This window comes from Bos grunniens, chromosome 19 (assembly GCF_055505025.1).
Source record: "Bos grunniens cultivar Pamir isolate PY7600 chromosome 19, Bosgru_T2T1.0, whole genome shotgun sequence".
In the NCBI taxonomy this organism is placed as follows: Eukaryota; Metazoa; Chordata; class Mammalia; order Artiodactyla; family Bovidae; genus Bos; species Bos grunniens.
The window spans coordinates 57,915,691-57,936,022 of record NC_141183.1 but is presented as its reverse complement, the minus strand read 5'-3'; the positions used below and the strand labels follow the sequence as shown (position 1 = coordinate 57,936,022).

At 47.4% G+C, this 20,332-nt stretch overlaps 1 protein-coding gene and 1 long non-coding RNA gene across 34 annotated transcripts in view; both read right to left on the bottom strand.

Annotated features, from left to right (window-relative positions):
- The window catches only part of MMD (monocyte to macrophage differentiation associated), an 81,419-nt gene that overhangs the window by 31,396 nt on the left and 29,691 nt on the right, over nt 1-20,332 (bottom strand). For 5 of the 33 annotated variants that reach the window (XR_015148378.1, XR_015148359.1, XR_015148365.1 and 2 more), the window contains 2 exons: nt 11,486-12,044; nt 4,637-4,841 (listed from right to left, as the gene is read on the bottom strand). The exons of 8 other annotated variants lie outside the window; for them this stretch is intronic. Coding sequence is in view for 6 of the 25 variants with exons in the window: in XM_086360921.1 (XP_086217047.1) it covers nt 4,716-4,841 (126 nt within the window). In the remaining 19 variants the exon portion in view is untranslated. Of the gene's footprint in view, nt 1-1,856; nt 4,842-11,485; nt 12,045-13,376; nt 16,107-20,332 lie in introns of those variants that run through there. 20 more of the 33 variants (XR_015148371.1, XR_015148373.1, XR_015148381.1 and 17 more) reach the window with 12 other exon arrangements.
- LOC147352785 (uncharacterized) lies at nt 7,343-7,870 on the bottom strand. Its single transcript, XR_015148382.1, has 2 exons — nt 7,789-7,870; nt 7,343-7,538 (listed from the first exon to the last, which is right to left on the bottom strand). It is a non-coding gene; the product is annotated as an uncharacterized LOC147352785 (long non-coding RNA).

Below are 20,332 nucleotides of genomic sequence, written 5' to 3'. Positions count from 1 at the left end.
TGGAAAAGTTTGAGTTCCAGCAGTGGGAGGCCCTGCCCTAGGCCTGGGCCCCAGTGGCGCCTCACATGCCTGTGGCTTGAGAGCAGAAGGGAGATATAATGCCAGAGGCTGAGAGCAGAGAGAGTCCAAAGCAGCCAGTGGCTCAGTTTCCTAAGCTCCAGGGAGCCTTCCTAGGGAGACACTCACATTTCTTTGTGTATCCAAAAACGAGTATGAGAGAACTGGTCGACCTGATGGTGTCTGCGTCATGCTGGGGGAGCTGGTCCGCCAGCCACACTGCAGGTTAGGCAGAGGAGAGGTCTGGCAGAGGCCAGCACAGTGCTGACAGGTGCCCCCTCAAGTGTCTGATGCCTCCCCGACCTCTAATGCCCACTCACTGTGTGATGATCAGAACTCAGATGCAGTCCTTGCAACTGCTTGGAAGGAAAAGTAGAAGACATGGGATTAATCAAGACAGCCTGGAACTGGCTTGGCTAAGAATTCAGTCAGACGGGGGTAAGGCAGGGGATGGAGACTTTTATAGAGATGAAGTCAAGTTACACAAAATAAAGTTGGGATGCAATTAGAAAAAGCCTGTGCATAGAAATAAAGACCAAGTGCAACCAAAAATTAAATGTGTGTGTTAGTCTTTCAGTCGTGTCCCACTCTGCAGCCCCATGGAGGCCAGGCTCCACTGTCCTTGGGATTTCCCAGGCAAGAATACAGGAGTGAGTTGCTGTTTCCTTCTCCAGGGCATTTTCCCAACCCAGGGATTGAACCTGGGTCTCCTGTATTGAAGGCAGATTCTTTACTGTCTGAGCCACCTCGGAAGCACCAAAACATAAATAAATAAAACTTTTTTTAAAAAGTAGGGGAGAATAACCAATTTACCCTGTAGAAGAATTCTAGATAATTGATGTTGACATTCTGCCCTCAAGAGGGGCAGCCAACTCCCCGCTCCCTAGTGTGGGCTGTGTGTGTGCTTGGTGACTTTTCAATTTGGACATGCCATACAGCATGCAGAATCCTAGTCTCTGACTGGAGATCACACCCAGGGCCCTGGGTTCTAGGAGTGCCCTAGAGTGCAGAGTCTTAATGACTGGATCACCAGAGAAGTCCTGGCATGGTGACTTTCTTCCCAAGAGTGCAGGGTGGGAAAAGAGGGAGAAGGGTAACTTGCCAGTGGAGAAAGCCAACAAGCAACGGCTCAGCCAGGTGGACCCAGGTCAATGTCAGGAGTGGTAGGTCGTGTTGATAGTAGGCACTCCTGGTACGACATGATGAGAATGGCACTTTGCCGATTTCCCTCTCAAGATCCATAACCCTGTCTTACCATGTGCTAAACATCAGACACATCCCAGGCGAGGAACATTCTAAGGCTACCTGACTCGTCCTCCTCAAAATCGTCAAGGTCGTGACAAACAAGGGAAGACTGAGAAGCTCACAGCCGCGGGGAGCCTGAGAAGACATGATGACTCATTGTATCTTGGATGGGATCCTGGACCAGATAGAGGGCATTAGACAAAAACTAGGGAAATCTGGATCAAGTATAGACTTAGTTAATCATGATTAAGCAATTGTGATTCATTAATTATGGCGAATACACCATTCTAGCGGAAGATGTTAATAACAGGGAAAGCTGGGTGAGGGGGTATATGGGAACTCAATACTATTGGCACGTTCTGCAAATCTCAAATGATTCTAAATTTAAAGGTCTATGGGAAATACATGAATCTTTTAAAAAATGATTAATTGGGACTTCCCTGGTTGTCCGGTGGTTAATACTCTGTGCTTCCACTGCAGAGGGCACAGATTTGATCCCTGCCCATGAATGTTCCATCTGTTGTACAGTGTGGCCAAATAAATAAATATATCAATTACACAGTGAAAAACACCGCTGTGCCTTTATTACTGGCGTTATCAGGGTAGGGCTGAGACGAAGGCCCTATACAAGAATTATCCTATTTTCCTGTGACTCAAGTGGGAGTCAGTCAGTTTTGGTTGAAGTAACACAGAAAAGAGCTTTTATATTCCTGTCACAAATATGTGGCCCCTCCAGTGCCTGGCTGATTCTGGATGAACACGTTTTCTGCACCATCGTCTCCACAAACTTTGCTCTCTGATGTTAATAACTCTGTTAGCAGCTCTTTGGTTGTTCCTTGAGCCAGAATATCTACTACATCAGCTAGCTTCTTTTCAGAATCCAGAAGAGAGTGGAAGATTGGAAGTCAGAGTACCTTTGAGTGTCACTTGATCGCCATGCTCTTTGACTTGAGCTTTCTCATCCCTTACTTCTTTAGCCATGAACTGATGATAATGATGGTCCTGGGGGTAGTACAAGCTTAAATGGTGGAAGGTATGTGAAAGCATTCTGTGACCTAGAAAGGGCTGTGATATTTTATTTTAGAACGTGCTTCTCTTCTGGGAGATTAGGACTTCCTGTGTCTCATCCCCTTTTAAGCAACACTCTGGCTTATTTACTCAATTCAGCTTCACAGACATTTGTCAAGGATCATTAACACGTCAGCCACACGAAGTGCCTCACCTGGGTAATGACGTCCCTGAAAAAGTAAGAAGTAGAGAAACTCAGGTTTGTCAGAATCTCCATCGCTTGGAAGAGTTGCATGTGGCTGGATGGACAAGCTGCTTGGGTGGGGATTATAATCCACAAGAGGCATTCGTGAGTCCTGACGCCTTTGGTTGCTGGACATTGAAAACCTGAATCAAAATGGCCTAGATAAGCTGTTGGTTCACCTAACTGGGAGGTCCAGTGTTAGGAGGTCTTCAGGGTTCCATGATACAGTGGTTTAACCACAGCATCAAGGGTACAATTTTTCCTTTTTCTGTTATCTGTAGTGATGGCTTCATCCTGTAACTAGCTCCTTTCAGGGTATGGGATGGCTGCCAGCAGCAAGTGGAGTTCTTAGCTTCCTTGTTCATGATAAGGCAGGATGGGGAGGGCACTCACACCTCGTGACCTTGACTGTCTTATCTTAATTAGCCTTTCCCACCTCCTGTCTCTTTCTCTAAACTCTCTGCATTCTTCCTTTCACAGTTTGAACTATTATTTACTTTGCTATTTTGCTTATTATTTATTTATATGTTTACTCATTTATAGTCAGCTCCCTGTCTGGAATATCAGCTTCGTGGGGTCATGGATTTCATCTTGTTCACAGTGGTCCTTGACCCACCTTCTAAGGAGAGTGGGGATCCTCCTTGACCTACAAGAGAGAGGCTGAGCCTGCAAGGGCGGTCCTCCTTTCCTGCCTCCTTCCTAAGTCCACAGTGCTTCTTGCTTGGGTCCTGACCCCTTGGTGGACGTCGAGATGTTACTGGAATTAAGATGATCACAGGGGCCACTTTGAAGAGGTCTTTCCAAATAAATCATCTTGAGTTGGTTTAGTCTGGTTAGAAAAACAGAACTGTTGACCAGATTTATCTGGGGAAGCTGGGAAGACAAGGTTGATGGACAAATTGTCCCTGCAGTGAGAAGGGCAGCAAGGTCAAATGGGTGACCAACAAAGTGGCATAAGATGAACAGATTAGGACCAAGTCGGAGCAGAGGCGGGCCATGGTCGGGCTTCTCTCCTGCAAACCTCTGTCTACATTCCTGAGCATATTAATCACACTCTTGCATGGCTATGCTCCAAGGGTCCTATGAAAGATTAATAATAGTTCTTCACAGTTTTAGAGCATTTCATAACTTATAAGACATATTCCCAGACATTATCTCACTTCATTGTCACAGCCATTCTGTGCGGTTGGCTTGATCACTCCTCTTTTGCAAGCAAAGAAACCAAACTTCAGAGCGACTGTCCAAAAGCCATGAAGTTCAGAAGAGGGAAAAACTGGGTACAGACGTTTTCCTTCAAGTCTTGAGTTCATGCTGCCTCAGTGCAGCTGAAGAAAAATGGGCTAATGATTTCCTAATGAAAACACATCTTTAGGCCTAGGCTTTTTTATTTTGCATTATTTGTCATTCCATTTAGAATTGAGTTGCTCTGTACTTTTATATACATATGTAATTTTCCATAACAGAAAAGCTTAAAAAATTAAAAGGATGGGGTTAAATGGCTTGGCCAGCCCCCAGCAGAGAGAACCACAGGAAGGTCAGGCCCCAAGGAAGTCAGGTGCTGAAGGGTTTGGGTTTCAGTGCTTTAAGATTTGACTTTAAAAAAGAAATGAGAAAAGAACATTTGAGAATAAGAAATAAGAAAAATCACGTGCATGCACAAGCAGCTAAAAAAAAAAAAAAAAACACAAAGGGATGAGTTGTTCCCTCCAGGTTTTATATTCTCTTGCCAGATCATTTAATTATGTTTCTATTCTTTTTTTCCCAAATTTAATTTTCCCCAGACTTAAATAAGGAGCAGCTGATGCTTCATAGAAGACTTTGTGGAGCAGCCTTTCTGGAGGTGTTATTTGCAGGTCCTGGCTTGATGTCCATTTCACTGTGTGATCTTGGGTTATTATTTCCCTCCTAACAGGTTCACTTTCTTTGACTGTAACATAGAAATAATACTGTTTACCACCAAATGACCTCCCAAGAAAACTGAAAAAGAAGGCAGGGTGATAGCCACGAAGGCACTTGGAAATTTTCCAAAGTAGAATGTCTTAAGCTGGGAGACGTTATTATTAGAGTATTCCTTGGACTCACCTGAGTTTGTGGGTCACTACAGTCCAGGACTCTGGCAGCCCCTGCTGCCCTGGAATTAAAGTTGAAAGGACTTAAGTGGTCAACCTGCCTGGGATCTTAGAGTTTCTGAAGCTGGATGTCTTCTGATTGATTTGGTTGGTTGGACACAGATTTCATCCCAGGAGGTATTATTGATTTGCGCAGATGATTCAGGAACCAGAGTGTCCTGAGAAAGAGATGTGGTCAGTCCTTGATTATCCATGCTAAGGGGCAGATCATAATCTCAAAGAACAGGTCATCTCAAGGACTGGGATTATTTATCTATTGGCAATACCTTGGCATTCAGGATCTTAGTTCCTTGAGTATGGATCAAACCCATGCCCCTTGTACTGGAAGTTTTAATCACTGGGCCACCAGGGAAGTTCCAAGGAGTGGGATCATTTTAAGTCAACATTGCAATAATACAATTTTTTTTTTTTTTTTACCTCCTTAACTTTGTTGCTCAGGCTTGACTTTGTAAAATGGAAGAGGGTTGACCAAGATAGATTTTGGGTGGAGGGAGGAAGGTCATGTGGGGTTACTAAGCCTGGCTCAAGACTCATCTTTCTTTGCTTTCCCTTTCAAAGGCTTCAGGACAGGTGCTGTTGGCTTATCTTGTAACAGGAGGGAAAGGGGCAGGGCAAAACTTTTGAAAGAATGACATACCCCAAGGACACAACATAAAGCAATTAGAATCAAATGGGTCCAAGATGGCAGACAGGCTGACTTTGATTAGACCTTGATCCTCAGTCAGCAAGCTAAATACATACCCAGAGGCACCATGATAGTTTCAAGGCACTGTCAAAAGACCAAGGAGTGGCCCAGTTCCTGAAAATCTCCACCCCTTCTCCAAAATAGATGGAATAATCCTCCCACTCATTCAGTTCAGTCGCTCAGTCCTGTCTGACTCTTTGTGACCCCATGAATTGCAGCATGCCAGGCCTCCCTGTCCATCACCAACTCCCGGAGTTCACCCAAACTCATGTCAATCGAGTCAGTGATACCATCCAACCATCTCATCCTCTGTCGTCCCCTTCTCCTCCTGCCCCTAATCCCTCCCGGAATCAGGGTCTTTTCCAATGAGTCAACTCTTCACATGAAGTGGCCAAAGTATTGGAGTTTCGGCCTCAACATCAGTCCTTCAAATGAACACCCAGGACTGATCTCCTTTAGAATGGACTGGTTGGATCTCCTTGCAGTCCAAGGGACTCTCAAGAGTCTTCTCCAACACCACAGTTCAAAAGCATCAATTCTTCGGCGCTCAGCTTTCTTTATAGTCCAACTCTCACATCCATACATGACCACAAGAAAAACCATAGCCTTGACTAGACGGACCTTTGTTGGCAAAGTAATGTCTCTGCTTTTTAACATGCTGTCTAGGTTGGTCATAACTTTCCTTCCAAGGAGTAAGCGTCTTTTAATTTCATGGCTGCAATCACCATCTGCAGTGATTTTGGAGCCCCATAAAATAAAGTCTGACACTGTCCCACTCATTAGCATATGACATTACCCAGCCTATAAAAACTAACCATGCCACATTTCACATTTCACTCACTGTCTGCGATTGCCCACAGTCTGTATGTGGAGTGTGCTTCTCTCTGAATCTGAATATGTACATTTCTTACCTATCACTTTGTCTCTCACTGAATTCTTTCTGTGATGAGACATCAAGGATCTGAGCTTCATTAGATCCTGAAACCGTGTACCATGGGTTTTGGCTGGGTTTGAGTCCCAGACACATGGGTTCAAGTCCCAAGGAGGGTTTTGGCTGGGTTTGAGTCCAGTACATGGGTCCCAATCTGTGGTAAATGGTTTCAATCTGACAGCCTGGTTTCTAAGTTTCTTCTCAACAAGATGTTCTTTCAACAAGTGCTCCTGTCACGCGAGTGTATGTTCCTCGGTTCTTTGTCTCGTCACAACAAAGATTTGGAGCGACGGACAATAAAGCCCTCGGCGCGTCACAGCTCTCGGGTCTTGGACAAACTGTGTTACTGCTCTTAGGCAAATCAGTGTTACAGCTCCATTTTATTTAGAAGATAGCAGGAGAATGAGAGAGAGAGAGAGAGAGAGAGAAAGAAAAGAGCACACGCACGCAGGAGAGAGAGTCTGTGAGAAAGCGCTTTGGCTCCTCCTTTTATATGTTTTTTCCTCCACCTGGGCCTGCCCTATGCAAATTGGGCTTAGCCAGGAGTGCTGTTTGTTCTGCCTGAAGTCTTCACTCTGGTCCTCGGACCTTCCTTTGACCTTCCTTGTCTTTTAGCCACCGCCATTTTGGACTCCTTTTCCCTATTCTACCTACCTAACACTCCCATCAGTGCCATTAACTTTATTTAATCATTCATTCATTTGCTTATTCAATGTATGCTCCAAGTAGCTCCTATGTGTTGAGTACTTCTTAAGGATCAGGTGTACAAAGATTAGAAACTTTCCTTTACCTTGAGGTCTGTTGTGGGGAACAGATGAGTCCCATATGGTGTGATTAATAGCTGTCATAGTGGAATGTCTTTGGTGACTGTGAAGGAGGAGCCCTTCCTAAACCCAGCAGAGACAGTAAAGACTTCCAGGAGGAGTTAACACTTGGACTTGAAGCCTCAGTAGGAATTTTTCATGTGGATGGATATAAGTGACTGTGGGGTGAGGGAAAGCATTCCAAGAGGAGGGCACAGCATGTACAAAGGCATGCAGGCATGAGACAGCAATGGTATATTTGAGGAACAGCTAGTATTCTGATTGGCCGGACGGTACCTGTGGATTGGCAGTAGAGGAGTCCAGGTAAGTAGGTCCCAGATCCAGCACCAGGCTTATCCTGAAGGACATGGGGAACCACTTCCGGGAGTCAAGTCATTCTCATTTTAGAAAAAATGCTCTGGCAGGAATGTAGATACTAGAATAGAGACATGTGAGATTGAAGGAATGGGGTGGATGCCCCGTTGGGAGCTTTTGAAACAGGAGGGAAGGGGACAGGGCATGTTGTAAAAGAATGACGTAGCCCTAGGACGTGACATAAACTGATTAGAACCAGACAGATCCAAGATGGTGGATAAGTCTACTTCTACTAGGCCGTGAGCCTCAGTGTAATACATTAGCAAGCTAAATGACACACTCATGGGCACCATGACAGTTCCAAGGCTGACCGTAAAGACAAAAGGTGGTGGCGGCCCAGTTCCTGGAAGTCTCGGCCTCTTTCCTCTGACTCAGACGGTAAAGAATTGCCTGCAATGAAGAAGACCCAGGTTTGATCCCTGAGGCAGGAAGATCCCCTGGAGGAGGGCGTGGCAACCCACTCCAGTATTCTTGCTCGGAGAATTCCATGGACAGAGGAGCCTGGTGGGCTATAGTCCTTGGGTTCACAAAGAGTTGGGTGTGACTGAGCGACTTTCACACTTTCCCCCAAATAGTGGGAATAACCCTTCTACTCTTTAACCTATGAAATTACTCAGCCTATAAAAACTGACAACCCCCACACCCTTGTGCTGCTCTCATTTTCTGAGATGGCCCGCACTCTGTCTGTGGAGTGGGTTTCACTCCAAATAAATCCACTTCTTACCTATCACTTCTCTCACTGGATTCTTTATGTGATGAGACATCAAGAACCTAAGCTTCATTAAGTTCCAAGACTGGGTGTGATCTCAGTTAAAAGACTGTGGGTTCAAGTCCCAGTGTGGGTTTTGGCTGGATTCGAGTCCTAGCCCATGGGTTCAAGTCCCAGTCAGAGGCTCACAGTTTCACTTTTATAGTAAATGAGCTGAGAATGGATAAAGGCCTCCACTCAGCAGGTGTGGATGGAGGAGGGGAGAGTGGAGAGAGAGATCTGAGCAGAGGGTATGAGACTAAGGAGCTGGTGGAAGGTGGGGGTCTAGACTGACTCCCCTGTTCCTGGCTTAGGTGACTGTGATGACCAGCCCACTGGCTTACATAGGAAACACAGGGGGAGAATCAGGCTTGGGAGGAAGTTGATTTATTTCGCTTTGAAAAGACTGAGGTGAGTATGGGACATCCATGTGGAAATAGCCAGTATGCAAGACACGAGAGTGTTTGGGGCTAGAGACCCTCACCATGGACATCAGTGAGGTCACCCAGGATGAGTGGGGAGGGAGAGGAAGCAGGAGGGCCACAGAGGACCCCAGGCATCTGATGGTCGTTCAGTCGCTAAACTGTGTCCAACTCTTTGTGACCCCATGGACTGCAGCACGTCTGTGGTCTACTATCTACCGGAGTTTGCTCCAATTCAGGTCCTTTGAGTTGGTGATGCCATCTAACCATCTCCTCAGGAAACTGATGTTTTAGGTGAAGTAGAGCAGGACAATCCAGGAAAGAAGACTGAGTAAGAGAAGTCAGAAACGCAGCGGGGAGCCAGGAGGCAGCATGTTAGGGAGGCCAGGGCGGATTTCAGAAGAGACAGTGGACAGAGTTGTCAGGTTCCTAGGGAGGGTAAGTCTGATAAAAGCCAAAAATAAGGGGCCTGGTTGGTAGAGCAAGGCTTGTAACATAACTGATGGGCTTGAGGAACAGCCTTATCGAGGAGGAGGGCTGCCCTTCACTGACAGGGGAGATGTAAAGAGCTGGGAAGGAGAACCTCCTTGTTCTAGTTCCTCAGGTCAGTTCAGTCCAGTCGCTCAGTCGTGTCTGACTCTTTGTGACTCCATGAACCACAGCACGCCAGGCCTCCCTATCCATCACCAACTCCCAGAGTTTACTCAAACCCATGTCCATCAAGTCAGTGATGCCATCCAACCATCTCATCTCGTCCCCTTCTCCTCCCACCTTCAATCTTTCCCAGCATCAGGGTCTTTTCCAATGATTCAGCTCTTCACATCAGGTGCCCAAAATACTGGAGTTTCCGCTTCAGCATCAGTATTTCCAATGAAAATTCAGGACTGATTTCCTTTAGGATGGACTGGTTGGATCTCCTTGCAGTCCAAGGGACTCTCAAGAGTCTTCTCCAACACCATAGTTCAAAAGCATCAATTCTTCTATGCTTAGCTTTCTTTATAGTCTAACTCTCACACCCATACATGATTACTGGAAATACCATAGCTTTGACTAGAAGGACCTTTGTTGGTAAAATAATGTCTCTGCTTTTTAATATGCTGTCTAGGTTGGCCATAGCTTTTCTTCCAGGGAGCAAGCGTCTTTTAATTTCATGGCTGCAGTCACCATCTGCAGTGATTTTGGAGCCCCTCAAAATAAAGTCTCTCACTGTTTCCATTGTTTCCCCATCTATTTGCCAGGAAGTGATGGGACCAGATGCCACGATCTTAGTTTTCTGGATGTTGAGTTTTAAGCCAACTTTTTCATTCTCTTCTTTTACTTTCCTCAAGAGGCTCTTTAGTTCTTCTTTGCTTTCTGCCATAAGGGTGGTGTTCCTAGCCAGGAGCTAGTCCACATTCTCCAGGGCACCTCTGATGAGGAAGAACTTTTGGGAATGGAATTCAGTGCCTCCTGATTGTCAGGTCCTGTGTTACACACTTCATGCAAATAATGTCACCATAGTCCTAGGAGGGGACAGCCTAATCTCCCTTTTCAAACAGAGGACATCAAGGCTTAGTCGAGTCACTTATTCCTCTCTTTTCCACCGGCCAGGTCACAGCCTCCAAAGCAGATCTGTGAAGAGCCAGCCCTTTGTCTCTCACTGGCTCAAGTTGCTAAAGCTGATAAGGAAAGAAGATAGTCTTGGGCCAGACACAGGGTAGATTTCCACCACTGAGGCCACCACAGAAGCAAGTTAAATCAATGGGCAGAACAGAGATAAGACACTGCACAAAGCAGCTTTCTTTTCCGGGAGCAAAGATCAGCTAGGGAGGGGTGGAGGTGGGGGCAGGTAGGGGAGAAAGTCTGCAAATCTCCCTCTTAAACAATCAGACAGTTCAAGGCTGCTTGTGAGGAAATACACGGGCCCACTTCTTATTTCTAAGATTGGTGCTCATTTTTAAATTAATACTTTTACAGTGTTTGACTATATTCTGAGATTGGTTTTATTGCTAAAATCTGCATTTTAAAGATAAACCAAGACCCAGGGTCTTGCACATGTGCTTTTCTGCTATTTAGGAAATGAGCTGCCCAGCCGCAGTTCATTATTGAGAGCACAGCATTGGGATCTCTCTAGATGATCCCTCAAGGAATTCCATCGCTAATCACAACACCAAACATGTGCCCGCGGACCTTACAGTGGCTTCCAAAGCCCTATATATCCGCCATTCAGTTCCCCTTTTAAAGGAAAAATAATCCATGACACTTGTGAGTAGGCAGACTCTTTCAGAGGCTACCGCAATGGCGTTTTGGAGTAAGGGCCACTAAGCTCAATACAATGACCGGGGGGAAGTTACAGTCAAGGAACGGGGCTGCGGGCAGGAGTGGGGTGGTCAGTGGGTGGAAAATGACCGAGCAGGCCAGGGTTGTAAGATACCAGTGCCGGGGGATGAGGAATTTCATTAGCTCCCACAGGTAAGGATTTTCCCTTTAACTGACCCAGCAGGATTCATGCTAAGACTGGACTAAACAGGCCAAGGACAGAGCCCGAGGTCAGGGACTTGTCAGAAAGGGAACTCGGGAGGCTGAATCGAACTCGGTCAAAGGAGACGGGCTCTGGCAGCCTCCCTGACGTCGCTGCCGAGAGTGCTCCCAGCCTGCTCACAGGGCTCCTCCCGGCCCCCTCTGTGCTTGCGCGGTCCCTCCCCAGGAAGGCCTTTCGCAGCGGCAATCGGCCCCGCGGGTCCTTCCAGTCTCCCCTCTCAGAGAACGCCTGTCCTGAGCACAGGTCCTCCCGCCCCCACGCCCCCTGCCTCTCTCCTGAGTGCTTTCCTCCACGGCACCATCTGCCAAGCCGTTTACCTGTACATTTTGTTTATAGTCCCTTTCTCCTCCAGGAGAATGTCAGTCCCATGAGGCAGGAATTTGCTGTCTCCCCAGTGCCTGGAACGGCATCTGGCATGTCGGAGGGGCTCACGCTTTGTTGAATGCATTGAATGCCTGGATGCTGAGGGTCTCCATAATACCTTCAGATCTTGATTATCTACGTCCATAGCAAAGGATGACAGTCCCCAGGGTCGGAAGCCCCTTCCAGCCAACTCATAGCTTACTTTTACCAGGTGTTATTTCAACTTGTATACAATAACCCAAGAATCACCTCAGATGTTGCTCAGTCACTCGGTTGTGTTCGATTGTTTGTGACCCCATGGACTGCAGCATGCCAGGCTTCCCTGTCCTTCACCATCTCCTGGAGCTTGCTCAAACTCATGTCCATCGAGTCAGTGATGCCATCCAACCATCTCATCCTCTGTCGTCCCCTTCTCTTCCTGTCTTCAGTCTTTCCCAGCATCAAGGTCTTTTCCAATGAGTCAGCTCTTTGCATCAGGTGGCCAAAGTATTGGAGCTTCAGGTCAGATGAACCCTGGAATATTTGCCACCCATAAGAATTCTAAGGTGTTATGTGCTTAGGCGGGGTTGAAAACGGGAAAAGGAAACCCAAAAATATCGGACAAAGAAACCCATCTAGGAGTTTGCTGCAGAACACTTCACATGCATACAGGGTCATCTTCCTCAATCGCCAGAGGAATAGATGAGTGACCCACCCTCCTTTTGTCAAAATCTTGGCTCCCTGTGCACCAATGAGAAACAGAAATACAGACGCAGTTATGGAGAAGGAAAGAGTGGCTCTATTTCTTTGCCAGGCAAAGGGGGAACACAGTAGGATAGCGCCCCAAGAATTGTGCCCCTTTCCTGGTGAAGTGTTGTTATTTAGTCACGGATTCGTGTCTGACTCTTTTGCGACCCCATGGACTGCAGCCTGCCAGGCTTCTCTGTCCATGAGATTTCCCAGGCAAGAATACTGGAGTGGGTTGCCATTTCCTTCTCCAGGGCATCTTCCCAACCCAGGGATCAAACCCACTTTGGCAGGCAGATTCATTACCACTGAGCCACCATGGAAGCCCGATTAGAAAGAGATTGTCTATTTAGGCAGGCGTATGTGATAAGGATCAAGGCAGTAATAGTCTACTTCTGTCTTCTGCAAGTTTCAGAAGGGTGGGGTTGCTGACAACATTAGGGTGTGTGCAGGGTCTGAGGTGGTCTAATCTCCTAATCTTGATGAGTTTCCCTTTAATCCTGTGGTTTTGTGGCTGCTCCTCCCTTGATTAGCAACTGTTTGAATCTGCTCTTTGGAACTCAGAGAAGGTCATGGAGGCTGGAGTCTTGCCTATAAGAAATGGTGAACAAAAAGGCCATTGTGCCTGGGAGTCCCACAGCGCTCTGTTCAGCATCACACCCTCTCTCTTCTCCCGAGAGGTCGTGTACAACAGGCCCTTAGTAGGCAATCACACAAGCTGCTACTACTATCTGCCGTCAGCATCATCTTCCCTCCAGAGGCCCCACGCGGCGTTTCTCAGGAGCACCCATGCTGTTTAGGAAACCTGTCGGACTGTTCGCTGCCACGCGCCCCTGCTCATTCTTTCCCTGTGCCCAGACTATCATCTCCGCCCTACCCTGTCTCTACTCACTGCCCCCTTATTTCTCATCTCCCTAGTAAGTCCCCACACACCCTGCCAGTCTCAGCTGAAACTGCCTCTACGGGGAGGACTTCGGACTCCCCTGGGCAGGGTTAATCACTTCCTCCAATAGCAGCCAATACAAACACTGTGATTAGGTTGTATTATAATTACTAATTTGTCCCCAAGTCCTCTCCCCAGGAGAACACAGGGGCCTAGAAAGCACAGACGCAACTTACTGTCAGCGCCAAAGGAAAGGTCTCAGCGGGCAGGTGTCTCTCACGCCTCACCCTTGCCTGGGAGGCTGGGGAAAGCCCACTTCAAAAGCACCTGACACGCTTCTGAGCTTTTGGAGTGCAGGGAGGCTCTGAGAGCAGACTTCACACAGGCTTCCTCTAAGGCGTGTTCTTCCAAAGCAACAGCTGATTTTCAGAGGATTTGAATCTGGCCCAGCAGATGCAAATCTACTGCCCTGAACAAGGCAGCTGTTGAAAAGCTAGTTAAAGCAGCCACTTCCTACCTGTCGGCTCACACTGGCATGTTGACTGGCCACTGTCATTTGGAAAGTGCCAGAAAACAGGTCAGCAAAACTCCACTAAGGCCTTGGAACCAGATAAAGGAGTGGAGCCAGGGGATCATCTGGCCTGAGTGACAGGCAGGAGTTTTGTCTTTTTATAGCATCCGCAGTAGGAGATCAGTCTCTAGCACAGATTTGATACCCACAAAACAGTTGATAGTGGCTCAGACATGAGTCAGACCATAAAGAAAGCTGAGCACTGAAGAACTGATGCTTTTGAACTGTGGTGTTGGAGAATACTGTTGGGAGTCCTTTGGACTGCAAGGAGATCCAACCAGTCCATCCTAAAGGAGATCAGTCCTGGGTGTTCATTTGAAGGACTGATGTTGAAGCTGAAACTCCAATACTTTGGCCACGTGATGCAAAGAGCCGACTCATTTGAAAAGACCCTGTTGCTGGGAAATGTTGAGGGCAGGAGGAGAAGGGGATGACAGAGGATGAGATGGTTGGATGGCATCACCAACTCAATGGACACGAGTTTAAGTAAACTCTGGGAGATGGTGAAGGACAGGAAAGCCTGGCATGCTGCAGTCCATGGGGTCGCAGAGTCAGACACAATTGAGTGACTGAACAACAACAGACAGTAAAGAATCTGCCTGCAACGCAGGAGACCTGGGTTTGCTCCCTGGGTTGGGAATATGCCCAGAAGAAGGGAATGGCTACCCACTCCAGCTGGACACAACTGAGTGACTGACACTTTCTCTTTCAAACATTTGATGGATGAACGTGCAACTTCAGGGGGAATAAGCTGAGATAAGACGGAGGAGACATTGTATATTGTAGTTGACAGTAATTCTTCATTTTTAGAAGTCCCTCAGTTGTTTCTCTGCGGCTGCCCTGGGCCCTGGTCGCTGCTCGAGGGTTCTCTCTGTGGCGGGCGGGGCTGACCTCTGGCTGCGCTGTGGCGGCTCCTTCCTGGGGCGGCTGCTCTTGTGCGGCCCAGGCTCCAGGGCACGGGGCTCAGTAGCTGCGGCTCATGAGTTTACTTGCCCCGCGGCGTGGGGGACCTTCTTGGACCAAGGACTGAACCCATGTCCTCTGCATTGGCAGGCGGATTCTTAACCACTGAACCACCAGGGAAGCTCCTAGAACTGATTGTTGAACAAGCCATCGAAGGTGGGTCTGGTAGGTGAGCCTCCAAAGTGGCACGTGTAGCAGCAGGCACGGACCACATTGCTGCCCGGGAGCGTGGCCCAGTCAACCGGGGGCCTCCGGGTTGACTAGGTGGAGGGCGCATGTTCTCCTCTGGGCACAGAAGGAAAACTGTCCAGCTTTCCTTGCCCACCCTTTGTCCACATAGTGCTCTGGATCTGTTTCAAGAAATAGCGAATATTTAAAGAACATTGGTAACAGAGGGCACTAAACCACTAGAAAGCCAGGGGTGACCGCCTGCCTCAGTTTAGCTTCAGCCACAGTCCCATGAACTTCTAAGAGCTAAAAACTGCAGGAGACTTTTTAAGAGCGCCACTAACTGTTCCTTCAGGTTGCTTCTGCTTGAAAATCTCTGCAGGTGGGCTAGAATCATTTAAAAGCTCAGCCATATGGGGAGGCCATTTGTGTAGCGCCAGTCATATGCCAGAATGCATGAACTAGGCACTTCTGGGGTATCATTTCATCCTGGGGCTGCAGCCCGAGGGAGGTCCTGGACCCCTTCTGCAGGTGGGCATGGAGGCTCCAAGGTCACGAGGGATTTACTGAAGCTCATCTTCACTGGCAATCTGTCCCAGGCTGGCTGATCCATGCCAACTCAGTATGCAGCTTGCAGATGAGATCAGAAAACACTCATGTTTTAAAAGAACCAAATCTTCTTGATGGATAGCATTTCCTGACCTTTTTGGTGGCTGATATTGTTTGGGTGCCGTAAATTTGATCTGGCACGGAATACCAGGGGTAGATGCAACCTCTCCCAGCTGGGGCTGACAGCACGTTTCCCAAGGCCCTCCTGAAGCCTGGCCAGTTGTTTCGCCTTGGCTTCCGAGTGCAGGCAAAGTCTGAGCGACAGTGAATTGTGTAGAAGAACGAGAGAGCTGTTGTGTTGGACAGGCTCCTGATGGCAATAGTTTTGACTCGCTTTGCAAGCGGCTAGACTGCACAGTGGCACTGCTTCTTGGAAAAATCACCCCGCTGATACATCACAGGGAAGCACGTAGGGGGAAGAGGCGCAGAATGTAAGAGGTTGGCACTGTCTGTTCCAACTAGCAAAAGCAGCAGAAAGACGCGAATGCAGTAATTCTAACCTTGTTAAACTAAAAACATTTCTCAGGTCCTCTTGGGAAACTTTATTTTGCTTCCCAAGGAAGGAAGTGAATCGGCTTCTTCGAGGTCAGTTTCATTTGGAAATTTTCCTTTTTCACTTTCCATCTAATTGGCACACAAGAAGAGTAGACATAACCTGAAAATGTCAAGCAAAAATCTGGAGGTTTGGAATGAGTCTCATTTTTAAAAGGTCTTCCTTTGGGCTTCGCTAGTAGCTCAGTGGGTAAAGAATTTGCCTGCAGTGCAGGAGACCCCGGTTCGATATCTGGGTTGGGAAGATCCCCTGGAGAAGGGAACGGCTGCCCACTCTAGTATTCTGGCCTGGAGAATTCCCTGGACTGTATAGTCTGTGGGGTCTTAAAGAGTCGGACAGGACACAGCGACTTTCACTTTCACTTTGGGTAAACCCATTAAGAAAACTTTGACCCAGGGATTGCACTCTTGAGAATGAAAACTCTAAGACTCCAGGATCCCTGGGTTTAATCTGGCTCTGACACTTATCTTGAGCAAGGAAATTCATTTATCTGTGCTTGTTTTCTAATCTGTAAAATGGAGATAAAACTGTCTACGCATAAGGTTTTTTGTAAAGAGTGAGATAGTCCATGTAACTAGCACAGTACCAGTCCCCCAGACATAGAAAGTACTCAAATTGTTTCTTATTATCTCAAAGACCCAGTCACAAACAGGGGCAAAACTTTATGCAAAGCTGTTCATACAGCACTGTTTACAGTAATGAAAAATCTGAATCTAAAACCCCCCAATTAGGTGAATGACTAAAACAGGCTGCATGTCTGGTCTGGAAAGATAATGGAGCCATTAAAAATGTTGGCTATGAAAGCTATATAATAATTTTTTAAAATGTTAATATAAGCAGGAAAAAGCAGTTACATAATTGCATATGTGGCATATTTACAACTGTACAAAACAAAAACCAAATTCCTTAAATAGCAGGGGAAAGAATGGCAGAAAATACAAGATAATGCATTAGGATGAGCGGACTCCTAATTGAGGGCAGTCTGCACTGAGGCTCACGGGTTACAGAACCAAGTGTTATTTCAGTTTATTATTACATGCAGAGAAGAGGACCAGAGGGAGGCAGGATAGGCAGAACAGCTTTCCAGACTTTCATAAGTTTAGTTCCAGTTGGAGGATAATCGCTTTACAGTGTCGTGTTTGTTTCTGCTGTGCAACGTGAATCAGCCAAAGGTATGCATGTGTCCCCTCCCTCTGGAAGCTCCCTCCCGTCCCGCTGGCATCCCTCCCCTCTAGGTCGTTACTGAGCCCTGAGCTCCTGTGTTGTACAGAAGCTTCCTGCCAGCTGTCTGATCTCCACACCGTAGTGTCTATGTTTCAGCGCTACTCTCTCAGTTCGTCCTGCCCTCTCCCTGCCCTGCTGCATCCGCAAGTCCGCTCTGCATGTCCGCACCTCCATCCCTGCCCCACAAACAGGTTCATCAGCACTGCTTTTCTAGATTCCGTATATATGTGTTAGTATACAATATTCCCCTCTTTCTGACTTAATAGGCTCTAGGTTCATCCACTTCAGTTCAACCAACTCAAATTTATTCCTTTCTATGCCTGAGTAATATCCCATTGTCTACATGCACCACAACTTCTTATTCATTCATCTGCTGATGGACAACCAGGTTGCTTCCATGACCTGGCTATTGTAAATAGTGCTGCGATGAACATCGTGTTGCATGTGCCTTTTACATGATGGGTAGTCGGTCCTCTGAACCCTTCGGTAATCTAGCTTGGATTTTCCCTTATTTAGGACACAGTCTCATGTTTCCATGCCAGTTTCTCATCAACTTTTACTGTGGTCGCTATGAATGTTCTAGCGGACCCTTGGTCAGGGAAGCCAGTGAGGCCAAGGAACTGGAGTCAAGCCAGTCGGTGAGAGCCGCGTTGGCTTTCAGGGACCAGATCCACTGGGTATAACAAGTGTGTCCTGAAAACACTTTATGTTGTCTTTCTCATGCATGACACTACCCTCCAACCTGCCTCTCCCTTTCCACTCTCATTCCCAGGCCTCTTTCCACTTCTGCTGTGAGGGTGGCTCTGCGCTGCGGATGGAGCTGGGTGAGACTCAGCTCCTGCCTGCAGAGGGGTGGTCCCGGCCACAGAGAGGGCAGACAGACAAACACTCCCCAGGGCAAAGGATGGGGCCAAAAAGGGTCAGCGGTGCTGAGGCCTAACTGGGAGGGCACATGGGGCCGGAGCCTGGGAGTGCTGGTGGAGGTCTGGACCCAGCAGATCCTTCCAAGCCGAGGAAGAGCGGGTACGAAAGCACAGGGACAAAGGCACCATGAAGGCAAGATGTCATGGGGCTAGTCCGTGGGGTTCAGTCGGGGAAAGAATAAGGAAGAGTCAGCATGAAATTAAAAGACGCTTGCTCCCTGGAAGAAAAGTTATGACTGACCTAGACAGCATATTAAAAAGCAGAGACATTGCCAACAAAGGTCCATCTAGTCAAGGCTATGGTCTTTCCAGTAGTCATGTATGGATGTGAGAGTTGGACTTTAAAGAAAGCTGAGCGCCGAAGAATTGATGCTTTTGAATTGTGGTATTAGAGAAGACTCTTGAGAGTCCCTTGGATTCCAAGGAGGTTGAACCAGTCAATCCTAAAGGAAATCAACCCTGAATATTCATTGGAAGGACTGATGCTGAAGTTGAAGCTCCAGTACTTTGGCCACCTGATGAGAACTGACTCATTGGAAAAGACCCTGATGCTGGGAAAGATTGAAGGTGGGAAGAGAAGGGATGACAGAGGATGAGATGGTTGGATGGCATCACCAACTCGATGGACATGAGTTTGAGTGAACTCCGGGGGTTAGTGATGGACAGGGAGGCCTGGTGTGCTGCGGTCCGTGGGATTGCAGAGTCAGACACGACTGAGTGACTGAACTAAACTGAGCATGTGAAGAGGCCACAAGCCATAGGCAACCTGAGCCGTACAGAGCCATACAACCGTCAGTGGCAGTCCTGAAGCAGGGGAGAGACATCCTCATTCTTTCAGGGGGATGACGCTGGTAAGCGTGGAGGATGAGCTTGTCTATTGAGTGTGACCAGTGGCGGGTACACGAGGAAGTGGCTACAATAGTCTGAGAATCGCTTTCTAGGGCTTTATAGGGAGCTGCAGTGGGAAATGGGTTGAGGAACCAGATCAGGGAGCTGGGCCTGAGGTGGAGGTGACAGCTCTGGCTGCCTGGTTGAATCTTGGGGGTCGGCAGTCAGAGAAATCAAGGATGTAGACGGCTATGGCCATGCCATCAACCAGGATAAGATATTTCAGAGATGAGTTTGGTGGGGGAATGAAGATGACCTCAGCTTGGGACCGGGTGAGGAAAATGTGCTGGAGGTGGGGAAGAGGCAGTTGATTAGAGAGGTCTGGCCTTCAGAAAACAGTTTAGGCTGGAGGTACTGATAAGGATTGATGCTTTCAAACTGGGGTGCTAGAGAAGACTCTAGAGTCCCTTGGACAGCAAGGAGATCCAACCAGTCCATCCGTTAGGAAATCAGTCCTGAATGTTCATTGGAAGGACTGATGCTGAAGCTGAAACTCCAATACTTTGGCCACATGATGTGAAGAGCTGATTCATTTGAGAAGACCCTGATGCTGGGAAAGACTGAAGGCAGGAGAAGGGGACGACAGAGGATGTGATGGTTGGATGGCATCACTGACTCAATGGACATGAGTTTGAGCAAGCTCCAGGAGATACTAAAAGACAGAAAGGGCTGGCACGCTGCTGTCCATGGGGTCACAAAGAGCTGGACACAAATGAGCGACTGAACAATTGATAAAGAAGGAGATACACAGAGTGAGCAGATGCTCCAGGAAGAGATGAGGTTACCCTGGTGGACTAGACAACAGAATTCTAAATAAAACCTCAAGACACCCAATCTTCAAATAGATTTGACAGAGGTTTGTGTGAGGGTTTACTGAGGTTCTAAACTGTGTGAAAACTGTTCTCTTTTCCATGTGTATGCCTGACCAATTTTCATTTCAAGTTTTTGATCCATTTGTTCTTGCTGACTCTGACAATGCTGTGATGCAAACTGAATAGGAGGCTTTAGAACTGGAGAGAACCTGGGTTCCTGTCCCAGCTCCCTGAATGAGCACGAGGCAGGTAAGCCTGACTGTTTCCTACCCTGCAGAAGAGGGAGAATGAAATCCAACACTCACAGAGTTGTTACTCACTTACAGTATGTGTCTGCTTGGTAACAAAAAAGCGTGTAAGCTCAATCTTACAGGATATTATATAAACTAAACCAAAAGGCTTCTCTGGGTAACATCATTTATAAAATTTATAATCCTTAGGCCCAGACTAGCATATTTTAAGCTGAAAATGTGGTTAAATG